This window comes from Monomorium pharaonis, chromosome 2 (assembly GCF_013373865.1).
Source record: "Monomorium pharaonis isolate MP-MQ-018 chromosome 2, ASM1337386v2, whole genome shotgun sequence".
Taxonomy (NCBI): domain Eukaryota; kingdom Metazoa; phylum Arthropoda; class Insecta; order Hymenoptera; family Formicidae; genus Monomorium; species Monomorium pharaonis.
This window is the reverse complement of record NC_050468.1, coordinates 23,330,550-23,345,283: the sequence shown is the minus strand read 5'-3', so window position 1 is coordinate 23,345,283 and position 14,734 is coordinate 23,330,550. Positions and strand designations below refer to the sequence as shown.

General features: G+C 32.3%; 1 protein-coding gene across 5 annotated transcripts in view; it reads right to left on the bottom strand.

Annotated features, from left to right (window-relative positions):
• Positions 1-14,734, bottom strand: part of LOC105832993 (acetylcholine receptor subunit alpha-like) — an 89,613-nt gene that overhangs the window by 17,035 nt on the left and 57,844 nt on the right. For all 5 annotated transcript variants that reach the window (XM_012674367.3, XM_012674369.3, XM_012674368.3 and 2 more), the window contains 3 exons: positions 11,274-11,391; positions 4,636-4,775; positions 4,224-4,268 (listed from right to left, as the gene is read on the bottom strand). In XM_012674367.3, coding sequence (XP_012529821.1) covers positions 4,224-4,268; positions 4,636-4,775; positions 11,274-11,325 — 237 coding nt within the window. In that variant the 5' untranslated portion in view covers positions 11,326-11,391. The remainder of the gene's footprint in view (positions 1-4,223; positions 4,269-4,635; positions 4,776-11,273; positions 11,392-14,734) is intronic.

Sequence of the window (14,734 nt, the reverse complement as noted above, 5' to 3'; positions counted from 1 at the left end):
ACGTAGAAAAACTTAACAGTAACAAAATCAACATATTTGACTCGCTACTACTTACGTTACGTTTCGATTGCAATTGATCGATTCACTTACCGATTGCTTACATTTTTCTATGTGTCACTACCATAAATGATCGCGGTATAAACGTTTTTCCTTAAAACTTGTAGCAAGCGCTCAATAAATTTATCTATCACATTCTAATACATGTATTTAAAATGGGAAGCAACAAAGGATCGGGAGATTATGCTGAAGTTATACTTCACGGGCACCAAACCGTGCACAGAGGCAATATTTTGTAACTTTCCTCATTGAGAGTTGCAAGGCTGAAACGCGGCAGATTTGCATACGGTGCAACGAACTTCTTCTCCTTGTACGTTCATCCTGCTCGGTTAAAATTGTTTTATTGAAAATTTTCTATGTCGTTGATTTTCTGCACGATAGAAAGCTTTCTTCAAACTTTTCTCAGAATTTCATAATAAGATTAAAAAATACGTATAAGAATTGACATTGTAGAGCGACGCATTGCATATCAAAAATATTTATAATCGAACGTTTTCGTCGACACGGTATCCATTTTTTATAAAAAGTATCTTAAGTTAAGAGATGAACTAAATTTTCATGATAAATTTTTGGACGCAAATTTGGAGACAATTTTTTCTGAATAAAAATGCCGAGAGAAAGTTATCGCAATTTTCTGAAACTTTAAAAATTACAATGTCTTAAAAGTCTTTGGAATTATGTTTCAATTTAAAATCCTGTTAGAATAAAAAAGATCCACAAAAAATTAATTAAAAATTAAATGTAATATTGTTCTTAATTTGTAACCAATAATATAAATAACATCAAACAACGATTTTATTTTCAACTAATATATGTATCAAAAACTATCGACGTTTTTCATTGAAAAAAATGTCCCCCCAAAATTTAAGAAATTAATAAATCTCGCTTATTTATTCTGGTTGCTTGTAAACTTTCGAATAAATCAATTACAAGCAATTTAAAATTAAATTAGTCTTATTAAAAACCCAAATGCTTTCATACTGCTTTTATATTATCAACTGTCTACTCATGTCAACGAAGCGTGTTTTGCGAACGATGGAGCACCGTTCCCGCTGGAAATGCGCTTCCTTCGGGCGTGGACACAACCTTTATGCGTAGGGAATGTTGAATATTAGCTTGTAGCCGAAGTCTCTCTTCGTTTACGCGTCGCTATGTTTGCCAGATAGAATATTATGCTGGCATACAGCAGGACATGACTACATTCTGCGAAATTCAGCCTTGTTTAACCGAACCAAAGGTAACGCTTAGTTAAATAGCGAGTAGTGTACACTCTGCGAGGTAATTTATTAAATATTCATCGCGAAATAGCGTAATCCATGTAATCTATTGCAACTCCAACATGGGATAAAGCAGAGAATTAAATTTAATCACTAACCAGAAATATTTGTTTGCAACGTATTTTCAATTGATCTCCCATTGGACTTTTCAACGTATAACTTTTCAGGTAGTAATTAAATATCTCAGTTGCAATGTCGATTTTAATGCAATTCAAATGTAATGCAAACTGATACGTGACACGATACGTTTCACTAAATTTTAGTAAGGTAAATGTTCTAGCAACCGGACATGTAATTATATAAAACTGATATTGCTAAATTTTTGTTTAAATTCACGATATAAAATAATTTTATTATATAATTAACTAAAATGTAAAACAATATATATAACATTATTAATATACAAATATCTGAAATAATATTAAATTATTTCAAGAATAATAAATACTTATAAAGGATCTACATAAACCAATTGATATTAGTACAATCTAAAATGATTGTTTTTAATGTATTAAAAGATCGATCTTATATTGTTTGTAAAATAAATATAAAAAATATTGTTTTAACAATATATGTTTCTTAAAAATATTTAAGAATTTAATATAAACTCTAACATAATTATATAAGAAATTTACTTTTTCTAATGTTAATTTTTATAATATTTAAAACAATCTATATTATAAATATCATTAAATATTTAAAAATATTTAAAATACTTAAAAAATTACAATAAAATTTTAATTTTATTAAAAAATACATTTAAAATTAAGTTAAGTATGAGTGTCCGAGTATAGGAATCATGTTCAGTCACTGTGGGATAATTATTTTGTGCTAATCTGTGGAGATAATGTTGTCACGTTAACATAACATATTACAGAAATTACACTTATCATAAAACAGCATTTAAAGAATTTAATTTAAAATATCGGCGGATAATTTACTCGTAGCGCAGATATATTTTCGGTAGACTTGTGCTGGCACGAATCGATTAATCCCGTCAGTAAATCGCGGTGAGATTAACATTTTCGTGCACGAACTTTGCGATAACATTGATGCGTGATGTGGCGGATATTTCGAACTTTGGGATGGCATGGCGTTCGTTCGTTACTCTCCGAACTATGTGCGCTAACATGTGCCCGACGATGCGCTCGAACGACGATGTTACCATGTAACATTAATATTTGGTGTCCTTTCACGCCGATGGAGTTTCCACGAACGACGTATAATAAACCAAATGTATATAAATGTCCAAATATGTGATACGTGAATCCCCAATTCGAGAAATTTAATTGTTTAACTGTACAAACGAAATTCAGTTTCGTCGACATGATAAAATCCACATAATTATGTTACTTCTTTCCTTTTTAATTTAATTGTGTTTATTAATATTTTAATAAACACAATTTAATTGTAATTATTTTTTTATCTTATAAAGAGATATTTTCTCGCTTTCGGTATCACACATTTTTATACTCATTAAAAAATAATAATAACTATAAGTTTGAAACTTTATACTTTTATTCTTTGATATTTAGATATTCTTTACAAATTAAAAAAACGTAAAAAACCAAATATCAATTTTTTCAAAAAATTTGCAAAGAATATTTAAATATCGAAGAATAAATATAGGCAAGAACAATTTTGGAAAATATTGTTTCGAGAAAAATACGTTTAAAATTTTGCAAACAGTTTATGTTAATAAACACATTTTATGCCCCATGTAAAACATTTTGCAAAAATATTTCTTATCTTTGATTTTTTCTTAATCTCTCTCTCTCTCTCTCTCTCTCTCTCTCTCTCTCTCTTTTCCTGTCAAGGTTTAAACTATTAAAAGGTAGCTAAAAATAATAAATCAATTTTACCAAACCTAAAAGCGAGAATACCCTTTTAATAATTTGAATAAACATTTAATGAAACAAATAAAGCGTGTAAATGCCAACGTGTTCTTGAAATAAAGTCAGGAAAAATCAAAATATGTAATGAAATACATACATTTCAATCATTTCTCAAGCTTTGGTATGAATTTCAATTTATTCTGATTTGATTTCTATTACCGATCTCGTCAACCATTCCATTTTATTTTTTGATTGTTTTCAACGATGGAATAACAATAATTAAAACTTTCGATATGTACAAATATTCGACAAGAGAAATGCGATAACAAAAAGTAGAACGCGCTTACAGGAAAGTTAATGCAAACGAAGTCAAAATAAGTACCGAGGGAAAGTACAGAAATCTCTTATCGTTTCTCTGAAATCGGAACAATCGATATATAATAATATTATAAATTACACAAGTATATTTTTATTTATCCTTGTTGATCTCATAGCAAGAGACTTTAAAGGATTTATCAAGCGGTAAACCTTGTAAATCGTGTCATGAGGTACCTGTTCTTTAATGACCCGTCGCGAGTCGCGTATTTATTGCACGAATCTATTTCGTGCTCGCTATATATCCCAGAACGGAAAAACGGCCCCGCACATAGGGCAAATCTATCTATCTTACGTAATCCAGCATTTGAAAGTGGGTTGCACGGTTCACCGGAGTTATTTTCTGGCTTTCCCGGGCGGAAGCTTCTGTCCGATTCTTCGTTTCTGCGTACGAAAATCCGCGCGGGCGCTCTCGCATATGTAACACGTGCATAACGTGTCATCGACAGGCCGTTTACCTTCCACGTGGACGACGACGACGACAACGACGATCAACCATGAAAGCTTCAGCGGACCTCGCGGCGGACTTACATAATCGAAAATTGCTACGATTTGTCACAAGGGTTAAACTCCAATGACGATCAATATTACATTTATGCGTTCAAAATATCTCATAATCTCCCTCCCCCTTCGAGTTTCCTCTTCTTTAATCCCTACGTGATCTTTTAGGATATATTACCTGCTCGACCCAGAGGTTCGTCGTCATGATCTGATTCTTCAAATTCTGCAAGAGAATAATTTTGTGAGAATACATCGCTCTCTCCTCTGCTCTGAAAATATATCGCAACATTCTGTTACGAGTCGGCATATCTCATGCTCTCGCGAGATGATTAAAAAAAAAAAAAGCGGATATTTACGAATATGCACACGCGTTAGCGGCATCTGCTACAACAATTTTTATCATTTACAGTACAAAGTACGTGGCTGAAATTCGCCCCCAGACATCGTTAACAATAATGTTTCGGAATACAATACTGAAATATTAACATACGAAGACATTTAATATATTATTATTTGAATCTGTAATTCTCGCTTGCCTCCTCTCAACGTTGTTGTACGAGTGATGTGGCCGCGTGGATACTATTGCTTACCACATCGATGAGCTGCGAGAGCTTGAGTTTTATTTTAACGGTGAGGGCGTCTGTGACGTTGACCACTGGACGAACCAGCTTGTTGTAATTCGACAAGAGATCGTCGTATAATCGCTTCGCGTCTGGATTTCCTGAGCATCCTGGAAATATAGGGGAAAAGCGTGTTCTGAAATCGTCAGTCTAAAAGGGGGAAACTTATCGCGCTGAACTAAATTTCCACCATATTACAATGCTCATTGTCTTTATATAGCGGGGGTTAAAGTTAGATTAACAGCGGACAGCTGAATCGAATGTAATGTCCAACTTATGTGCTACATCGCACAATGGCATATCATCATGGTATAAATTATCGCAATATGAGTTTGAAGATAGTTTAAATCGTGTAAATTAGCTCGTATTAAAATAACAATACGTGTAAGTTACGGTCAGGTCGAAATAAACAAGCGCGAAGGATGTTGAAATTAATATATTTTATATAATATTTGTGCAAATAAAAAAAAACTCGAAACGTTTCGATTTTACAAAGTCCTTTCAGGTTCGCCAATACAACTCACAAATACTTAATTAATTTTCGGACTTAATTAATTTTCGCAAGAAAAAGAAAGAGTCAATTGTGGATGTAATTTTACATATTGACAGACACACAGGTTCATTGACAATTGACTTCGGAAAATATAGTTTTCTAGAACTGCGACATTAAGATACGACACGACAAGTTAATGTATCACGTTTATTTGTATGACATTGGCGGCTGAAGAGGATTTGTAAAATCGAAACGTTTGACGTTTTTAATTATCTGTACAAATGTAAAGTTTTACTAATGTGTTAACAACTCTCTCGTTCGTTTATTTTAATAATAGTTTATTTTTAACTTATCAATTTAACTTTAATTAATTTAAATACATTTTTTATTCCACTTATAATCTATCGCGATTTTATTTATCTATTTTAATGTGACTTTTCGTTATGTGTGTGAGACTTAGGGCTAATATCGCGACGAACGGCCGATAAACGAAGCGAAAACAAGGGAGTCCGAAAGGACACGGGGGACGGAAAAGCGGGAAATATTTCGCCCAGAGGGCAGATATCAAAGGAATGGAGACAGCCGTGGATAGTTTACCTACGTAACAGGACAGCTCGGTAATTCCGCTCCGTAGTTTTCCCATTATCCGTGCCCGTGTGAGCGTACCGTGTATATTTCGCTTTGCGCATATTTAACCCTTTGCCGTACGGTAGCGCATAAAGTGTTGTCATTATAAAGACCAACACATAGGCCGGAAGATACGAACCCAGCAGATATACCCGCCACCGCGCCGTCCGAACCGTTCTCCACTTATTTGCAATTTCAAAGTAAAACGTTGAGCCTTCTGGATCTGCGTGCTACGTCTGCAAATCGCCATTAATATCGGAACCACAAAGCGCGGCCTGAGAAGCTACGTTTCGCTAAGCATCGCGATAATGTATGCGTAGGACGAAAGAACATCCCCCGTATAAAATTCTTTTAATAATTATTTCGTCTCGAAGTTATTTCTTCATCGAGCAGACTTCTGTTTATTTTGGAAAACATTCATAATTATTCTTCTAGAAAAAGAAATTTTAAAAAATTAAAAAAAGCTTCATAGAAATGCTTCTCTGTATAGGAAATATTGTTAAATAACGTAATATTAAAAGTAAATATTAGAAAGAAAAGAAGAAATGATGACTAAAGTAAAGATCATTCAAAAAAAATTTATAAAATAAAAAAATTATGCGAAAATTCTTTTCCAGTGATTTAACATATCTTTAAGATCCAATAATGTTTCTGATGTGAATCGACATAACCATTTCATTCAGACGATGCCATTGTGTGGCAGATAATTAATTTTGAAAATAATTTTTAAATTTTCAGAGTGATTTGAATCTCACTGTAGAAATAACTGGATATCATAAAACTGTTTTTCATGATGGAATCCGATAGGAATTGTTCAATTCTTCCCTACATTTCTATTGTATTTCCTAGAAACAACGGAATAATTCCGATTAAAATCCATTCCAAACTGTTCCATATAATAAATGCTCTGAACATTTTAATACGATACGTTCCCCTCTTCAGTCTGCAATTAAGGATCACATCAGAAACTGCATTGTTAAATTAAACGAAAAGTGTAATATTTCTTCGTTATAAACTTTTTCCGCATATTATCTATCAAATTACCGATTCATTTTGTATAGAATATGTTGCGAATTCTATATCCATTTGCGTGAATTGAGGAAATTTCATTTTTCAACGACAAATTGGTGCCGATTATACGAATATACGGAGATGACAAAAACTTCCGATTGTTCGACAAGGCACGAATACGTGTCGATATTTCGTCATTACGACAGAGTCGCCGATGGATTCGGCTCGCTATTATATTATTTATTATGCTCGCACGTCATTTTATTGTCGTTTTACGAGCTTTTCCCTGTCCCCGACTAACGCGTGCGTGATGCAATGTCGCCAGTGATTTAAATTTTGAAACTGAGCCAGGGGGTTCATTCCGGTTCGTATATCGGGAGACGGTCCTCGGGAAATTGGATTCAAGACTAGCCGGAAAGATCATAGCCGCGGGACGAAGGACCAAAGTTGCCTGCGAGAATGTCAATAACGATGTTTCGCAATTCGAGACCTTACTGTATTCTTGTGTTTATTCTAATTTAAGCGCCTGAAATATTGGAGTAATATTCAATATGATATAGGAGAGTAATATTCAATATGATACTGGTATAGAGAAATCACTAAAACTGACATACGCGTGTGGCAAATGTAATTGGAAAAGACTTGTCAAATTTTTTAAACTTTTATTACAGTGAATCCTTTTATAGTGATTTAACTTCAACGGCATTAAAATTTTGCGACTGTTTCCGATTTATATATTTATGTTTTTACAATTTATTGATTTCACACATTTTTAATTTAATACATTTTAATGCTGTACATGTCGCACGTATGTTTTATTCGTATTTAAAAATTAAACTGAACAGATATATTTCGGAGATGTATACGAGGTGAGTAAATATAAAAAATTCATCTGTAATTTGAATTACAATTAATGCTATTCTGTTCAAATTTTTTATATTATTATATTGTTTGAATCATTGTATTCAAAGTTATAAAAAATGAATAACTTGCACAGAAAAGATATCTGAACAGAAATCATTCAACTGTTAAAAGAAAACAGTATCTGAAGAAAATATTAAACATTAAGAAAATAAAATGTGTTTTGTGGCATCTTGTGGATTCTAGAATGTTATTTATATTATTCTGGCGTTAATCTATTCTTGATAAAAATTCATGCACATAATTAACAATTTTTTTTAAACATAAATAGAAGAAAGTCAATATCGGTCTTAGCGCATAATAATAATTTTTATGTAAATTTTTACAATCTCTAGCTCATATAAAAGCTGTGTGCCGCATATGTCGGTTTCGAAACATAAAACTTTGAAACATCTTTAAAATCGAATTATGTAATATCATAAATGAAATCGACAAGCAATCTAATAATATTGATGTTTTCATGAGCATCTTAAAATACTGCAAAGAATTTATTACGAAAAATAACACTTCTACTCGAATTTGAAATTTTTTACATTTTTTAGATTTTTTCTACATAGATTGCAAAATGTTAGAATAATTAAACTAATTAATTATTTTAACGTTAAACGAGTCTTATTAAATATTGAACTATTCTGTTATAAAAATTTTTTTAGATTAAAATAATATTTAATTTCATTAAATATACTTATTACTTTTAACTATCAAAATTTTTGTTTAAAAAACTGTAAGTTTTAGACTTAGAGAACTTGAGTGAAAATTCATCTAGTACTTCTAACATTAACAAAATATCATTTATTCCATAAATATCACAATTCATACCGAACAAAAACGCGTAATTATATGTATATGTGAATCGATATTTAATTTTAAGGATTGCACTTCAAGGTCTTACAATCGCGTTTTATAATCGCGTCATTTGCTCCGTTCAATTGTATACTCACTCACGTCTTTTCCTAATAAAAAAAAGAAGAGACAAAATGATGATGTTATGACTCTCGCGAATACACTCCGCGCACACAGATGTGCAAGAACAATACGGAGAAATGCAATCGTAAACGCGAACGATCAGTGTGTGTGTGTGTGTGTGTGTGTGTCTACACTCACAAAACCGTAATAATGTACGCATCTCACAGACTACAGGTATATACGCGACACGTGTGTAACAACGTGTGTGTGTGTGTGTGTGTGTGTGTGTGTGTGTGTGTGTGTGTGTGTGTGTGTGTGTGTGTGTGTGTGTGTGTGTGTGTGTGTGTGTGTGTGTCGTGTGGATTAGAGTGACGCCGGGCCCGCAACACACTCGCGGGACATGGAAAACGCTTTACGAGCGTTGAGTAGATTTCGTGTCCACGTGAACATTTTACAGTCGTTGCTCGCGTATGCACGCAAGAGTAATATTCGCCTGTATGCATTTTGCATTTTCGCGCGTGTTTTTCTCGCAAAAAATATCAATGAAAAAGATATTTTTATTTATTAAAATTTTTTTATTTATCAGAAAGAGAAGTCGAACGAATAAACAACATGTAAATTGCGTGACTCTATGTCCTATCTATCGTAATATGGTTAACTGTTTCCGAACATATACGTTATCTGTTCAAGAACTAACGAAACTTTTGAAATAGCGCGTCAACATGACCTATACGTGCTATTTCGCTAATAGTACTGCTTAATGGGATCCCTTAGCATTAATACGTCATTTGTAACATCGCTCTATGTCGCTTAGTTTATAATTTATAGCGGTTAAGTGAAACTGTGTTCGGTGCTCGTTGCGGACTTTTGGATTTTTTATTTCCTTATTTTTCTTTTTACATGGTAAAACGATCAATATAAAGACTCTTATTTGACAGTAATATAGCGTTTGAGGAAAGCAATGACAAAGAAGTCCCGAAGCGTTGGACAAATGAAGCATTCGTCGCTCTTTGTTCTAACTTTTTACAAAGCACAAAACAACCATCACATTCCCTAGTCCTCCCTTTTCACCCGATTTAGGCTTCTTTTTGTTCCCGAGGATGAAATCTACTCTGAAAGGTTGCCGTTTTCAGTCCATAGACGAGATTCGACAAAATCGCTACGAGTACCGAACACAACTTCACTTAACCCCTTGTTGCATACTGTGTCATATAAGGTCCATCAATTCTTTCGCAGTTTTCATGTATTTTATAACACGATAAAATTATCTTTTCAAAAAATGTAAAAGATACGCGCATCAGAAAAAAATTAACGATATAAAGAGTGTAATATATTAAAAAATTACTTCGAAAGAAAATAGAAAAGAACTGATAACTGTGTATCTTTTCTGCAAAAGTTATGATATAAAATTGTGTCAATTACATAAAAATGAATACTTACCATACATTAACTACAAAATATATTTCTCTCTTCACATATGTTGATAAAACTATCATACAAAAGAAGAATGTTAAATAATTTTTATTAATTTAGAAATATTTAATTTTATGTAAAACATAATTTTAAATAAATAATTAAACTTAAATCTATCTTCCTTAAAAAAATATTTTATAAAATTGCGCCAATTATAAAAACTGATATTTATATAAAGTTGAACACTTTTTTATTATTACTCTTTAGTTAGTATTCATTATTCAATTTTATATTTTAGATAGTCCGTAGTTTATATTCAGATACTACTAAAAATATTAGAATAAATATTTGTTATAAAATATAAAAGTATATTTGCTTAAGAATTCTGAAAGTTTTGATTAATCATGAAATATTTAACGATAAAATATTGTATAGTTATTTTCACATGGAGATTATTAAATTTTTAACGGCTTTAATATGAATTTTTTATTATATTTATATTATGCGCAAAGTAAAAATAAAATTCGTTTTCAAATCTTTTATATTACAATAGTAAAGACTTGTGGATATAGAATAGATCGAAAACTTTGAACTTTATCATAATGTAATTTTATTTATTTTTTTATTAATTAAGTTAATGTTTTACTTTGTATTAACTCTGAAAACTCTCAATACAAATTCTCATTAGAATTTGCAAATATTGTATTCTTTGTGTCCGTTGTGTTAAGTCAGTCATTCTTATTTTTTATTCTTTTTTATTTTTATATTTATCGACCTGACAAATACTTTTAAAAATAAGTAAATCAAATATTCTTTTATTTAAAAACTTCAGATGCAAATAAGTTAAACAGATATATTAATTAAAAAAAAAACTTCTATTTTAACAAAAGTATTATTTCAGCTCTCTGGAATTGAAACATAAGAAAAAATAAAAGTCCTCCTTTCTTGAAAATTAGAGCTAGCATGATTTGAAATTCAAACTTACAATTTATAAGTTATAGAACTCAATCTATTAAAGCACATTTGTTCGATTAATCATCAAAGATACAATTAAAAATTGATCATGCTATTCATTCAGACTTTAAGAAAAGTATGAACGATAATCGTATTATATGTATAATCGTGTTATATGAAAATAAAGGAAAAATTAGTATATTAGAAGACAAGATGAAATTTTCCGTCGATCAATATCGGCGGATTAGTATGGGCATGCGATTTCTAGATTGATCATACGTACCTGATATGAGCACCAACACTATCCACATGATCCCCACCAGGCTCTTCATCATGTCATTGTGTCACGTCCACCTCATTTCTTCTCGCCTTCGTGCGCCCCAGACCCCTCAGTTTTTACACTGCAATGAAAGAAGGATGATCAGTCGTAGAAACGCTATCAGATCTTGTGTTAACGTACTTTTGTTTTCCATTTACATAATTTTGCTGTCATGTTTTCGCTATTCTATGAAATAGGGATTGTACATCTTATTTATGCGCAATATCGTTCTAAGATTAAATAGCTGCCACTTTGTGATAATAAGATATTGTTACGTCTATAAAAAAAAAATTGTTAATTTGATTAAATTTTTCAGCTTAATTAAATTTCTTCAATGTAAATATTTATGTATTTCAGCTAAATATATAAATAATTGAATTAAAGTTTAAGTATTTTATATATTTAAGTTAAATACATAAATTCTTCAACTAAAGACATTTAATCAATTAAAAAAAAAAAGTTTAGTCAAATTAATTATATTTTTCTCTTAGTGTGTACATCAACTCACTTAGAAACGTTCAATATTACTGTACAATATTTAAATATTGCATATTATTGATCATCTAAACTATAAATATTTTGTAAAGCATCTATTTTTTATTTTACATTGTTCACAGAAATACACTTGTACAATATTATCAATCGTATAAAACCCGCTTTACCTAAAACTTTTTAATCAATCTCTTATAAACTAAAAGATGTATGGGATCAGAATCGGGATCAAAACCAGAACTATAAATTAATTGCTTCTACACCTAGAGCTATATGTTCACCCTGTATATTTATATTTCTAAAATAATCTTTTACTTTATTCTCTCTCTCGGCGAGGAGATATATTATTATTGCATAAAAAATTAAAAAATCTCATTGTTTCGACATTTAGTTAGAGAGAAAACTAAATCAAACAATATAAATTTGTTGAGTATAATATTGCGCGTTGATTACAAAACCAAATTTGTAAATTTATTACGAAGGTACAATGCCGAATAAGGCACACGCAAAGTGCACGAAAGATGTTGACCCGTGAATTATGGATAGGTAATTGTAGGCTATCGCGAAAACTTACGATCGTTTTTGCGCTCTGCACGCTCGTAGTATATTCAAATGTGTCCAAGTCGGTGAAACGCGCAATAACGTAGGGTAAGTTACGGTGATGGTTGAAGGTACACGGTTTTCCAAAAATTGCGATGGGGCACTTCACGAAAATTCGGACGTCGAATCGTTGCGAGTTTCGAGACTTGATCAATGTTCTTATTCATTAAAAAAAAAATACGAGAAACATAGAGAGGAAAAGAATATATTAAAATCTTTCTATATCAATAGTAGAAAATGTTTTTGCATCTTTTTTTCAATTTTCTGCGAAAAATTAGCAAAAAATAAAATTTGTTAAATAATTTAAGATTTAACAGAATAAATAAATAATTAATTATAATATTAATATCATATTAATTTACGATTAAGTTTTTTTAATTGGCACTCGAAAAACTTCTACGAAATTTGGATGGTCGATCAGTGCTGCTCGCGGCAGTTTCGATCTCTGTCGGAGGAGACCACCGGTTTAAATTTTCCCGAAACCTTTCTTTCGCCGCGATTATGACAATGACGCATAATTTGCAACGGCAAAGCTTTGCGCGAAATAGATATTTGATTCATGGTTTTTACGAGCGGGCCAGAGCTTTGTGCGCCGTTATCGGCGCCAATTTTCATGCCGGAAGATTTATGGCAGTCGTAACGCTCATATTTACGTGATGTCGAACCCTTTCTGCATTTTGATACTTTTGCAGGTGGTGGCGCGACGGCTGGCGTCAATTATTCCAGCGATTCTGGAACCCTCCCTTTCGAATCTCCCGAATTCCGATAAATCCTCTCGCGCGCGGATATTCCAATCTTTCGCCGGAATCGGCCGCGAAATTTCGTCAACACGACCCACGAATTTCTCAAATTTTCCACCGACTCTTATTTACAATTCGGTTCTCTAACCGATATAATCACTTTAGAGCTTTCCTACATCAAGGTTCCTACATAAAGTTTAGAAATATCATCGAATTGTCTTCAGGTATTATTTTATTCTTGTTCAACACACACACATTTAACATTCAATAAACAACAATAAAATGACATTCTCTGATGTTTCTGAAAACACGCAGCCTATATTTTATAATATTTATCGTAATATGAAATATATTTTATGTGCAAAGTACTTAAGGCTACACGAAAAGAATTTTCTCTTAAAATCTGGTAATTGTGAGATAATGTGCGATCTCGAGGAATTTTATTATGTTAAAATTTACTATAAATATAGTAAAATTTATTAAAAGTATAGTAAATTTTATTAAAAAGTATAGTAAAAATTCTCGAGCTCACACATTATCCCACAATTATTAAATTTTGAAGGTAAATTTTAAGAGAAAATTTTCTCCGTGTATTTTAATCTAAAAAAGTGCTAGAGTTTTAAAAAAATTAATTGAATTAAATGAATTTTATTTAACTCCAGTGTCTTAGTAGTAAAACTCTGATTTTAAATGTTGCATATAATTCTCTTGCTTCAAAGCGTTTAATTAGAGCTGACTCTTGAAATAACTTCAATTTTAACTTTATCTTTGTCTTGTAGAAAAGTTGTAGCGGAGGAACGTTGCATATGATCAGAACAACAGTGACGCAAGGTGTCGATAGGGTGAACGTACCCGCTGATTTGTTGACCCGGGTTAACTTTTTTTTTCACTTATCCGCTTATTGACGTACGTTGCAGCATAACGTCGCTCGCGTACATACACATGTATCCGTCACCCGGCGGAAGTAGATTCGACCGAAGAGAAAACCGACTCGCGCTTTAAATTGCAAAAAAGCCGCGCGCCCGCGCATACAGGCGGTGTCGTTTATTCGCGTGGAAAGAGAATCCCCTCACCCCTCTCGTCTCTTCTTTTCCTACCCTCCATCTGTTACATATCCATTTCTCCTCTTATATTTATCCATCTATCTATCTGTCCGCCTTCCGTTCACCGATCATTTTTGCGCCGACGCGACCATTTCTCTCTTTCTCTCTGCCTCTTATTTTTCTTTTACTTTTCACCTGCGTATCCGGTTATATCCCAGTTCCGCTCGTTGCGTCCCGTTGTCGTTTTCACGCGTTTGTCACCCGCGAGGAACGGTTGCATGAGCATTGCGTTGACCCGATTTTCCCCCACGGACTCGATAGAAAAATGGAGATCTTCGAAGAAACGATGCAATGCAGGGATTATGAGACAATTTGCGAGCACCGGAAAAAGATATTTTTCACCGACTGTATTAACCCCCGCGATAATAACGCGTTTCAAAGCCGTGGTACGAGTGTATTCTGTTCTCGTATGATCACCTCTTTTCATAATAAATCCACTTCCGCTGTACAAACATATTCGCAAAGGTTGCGTGATATATCCTTTTTATTA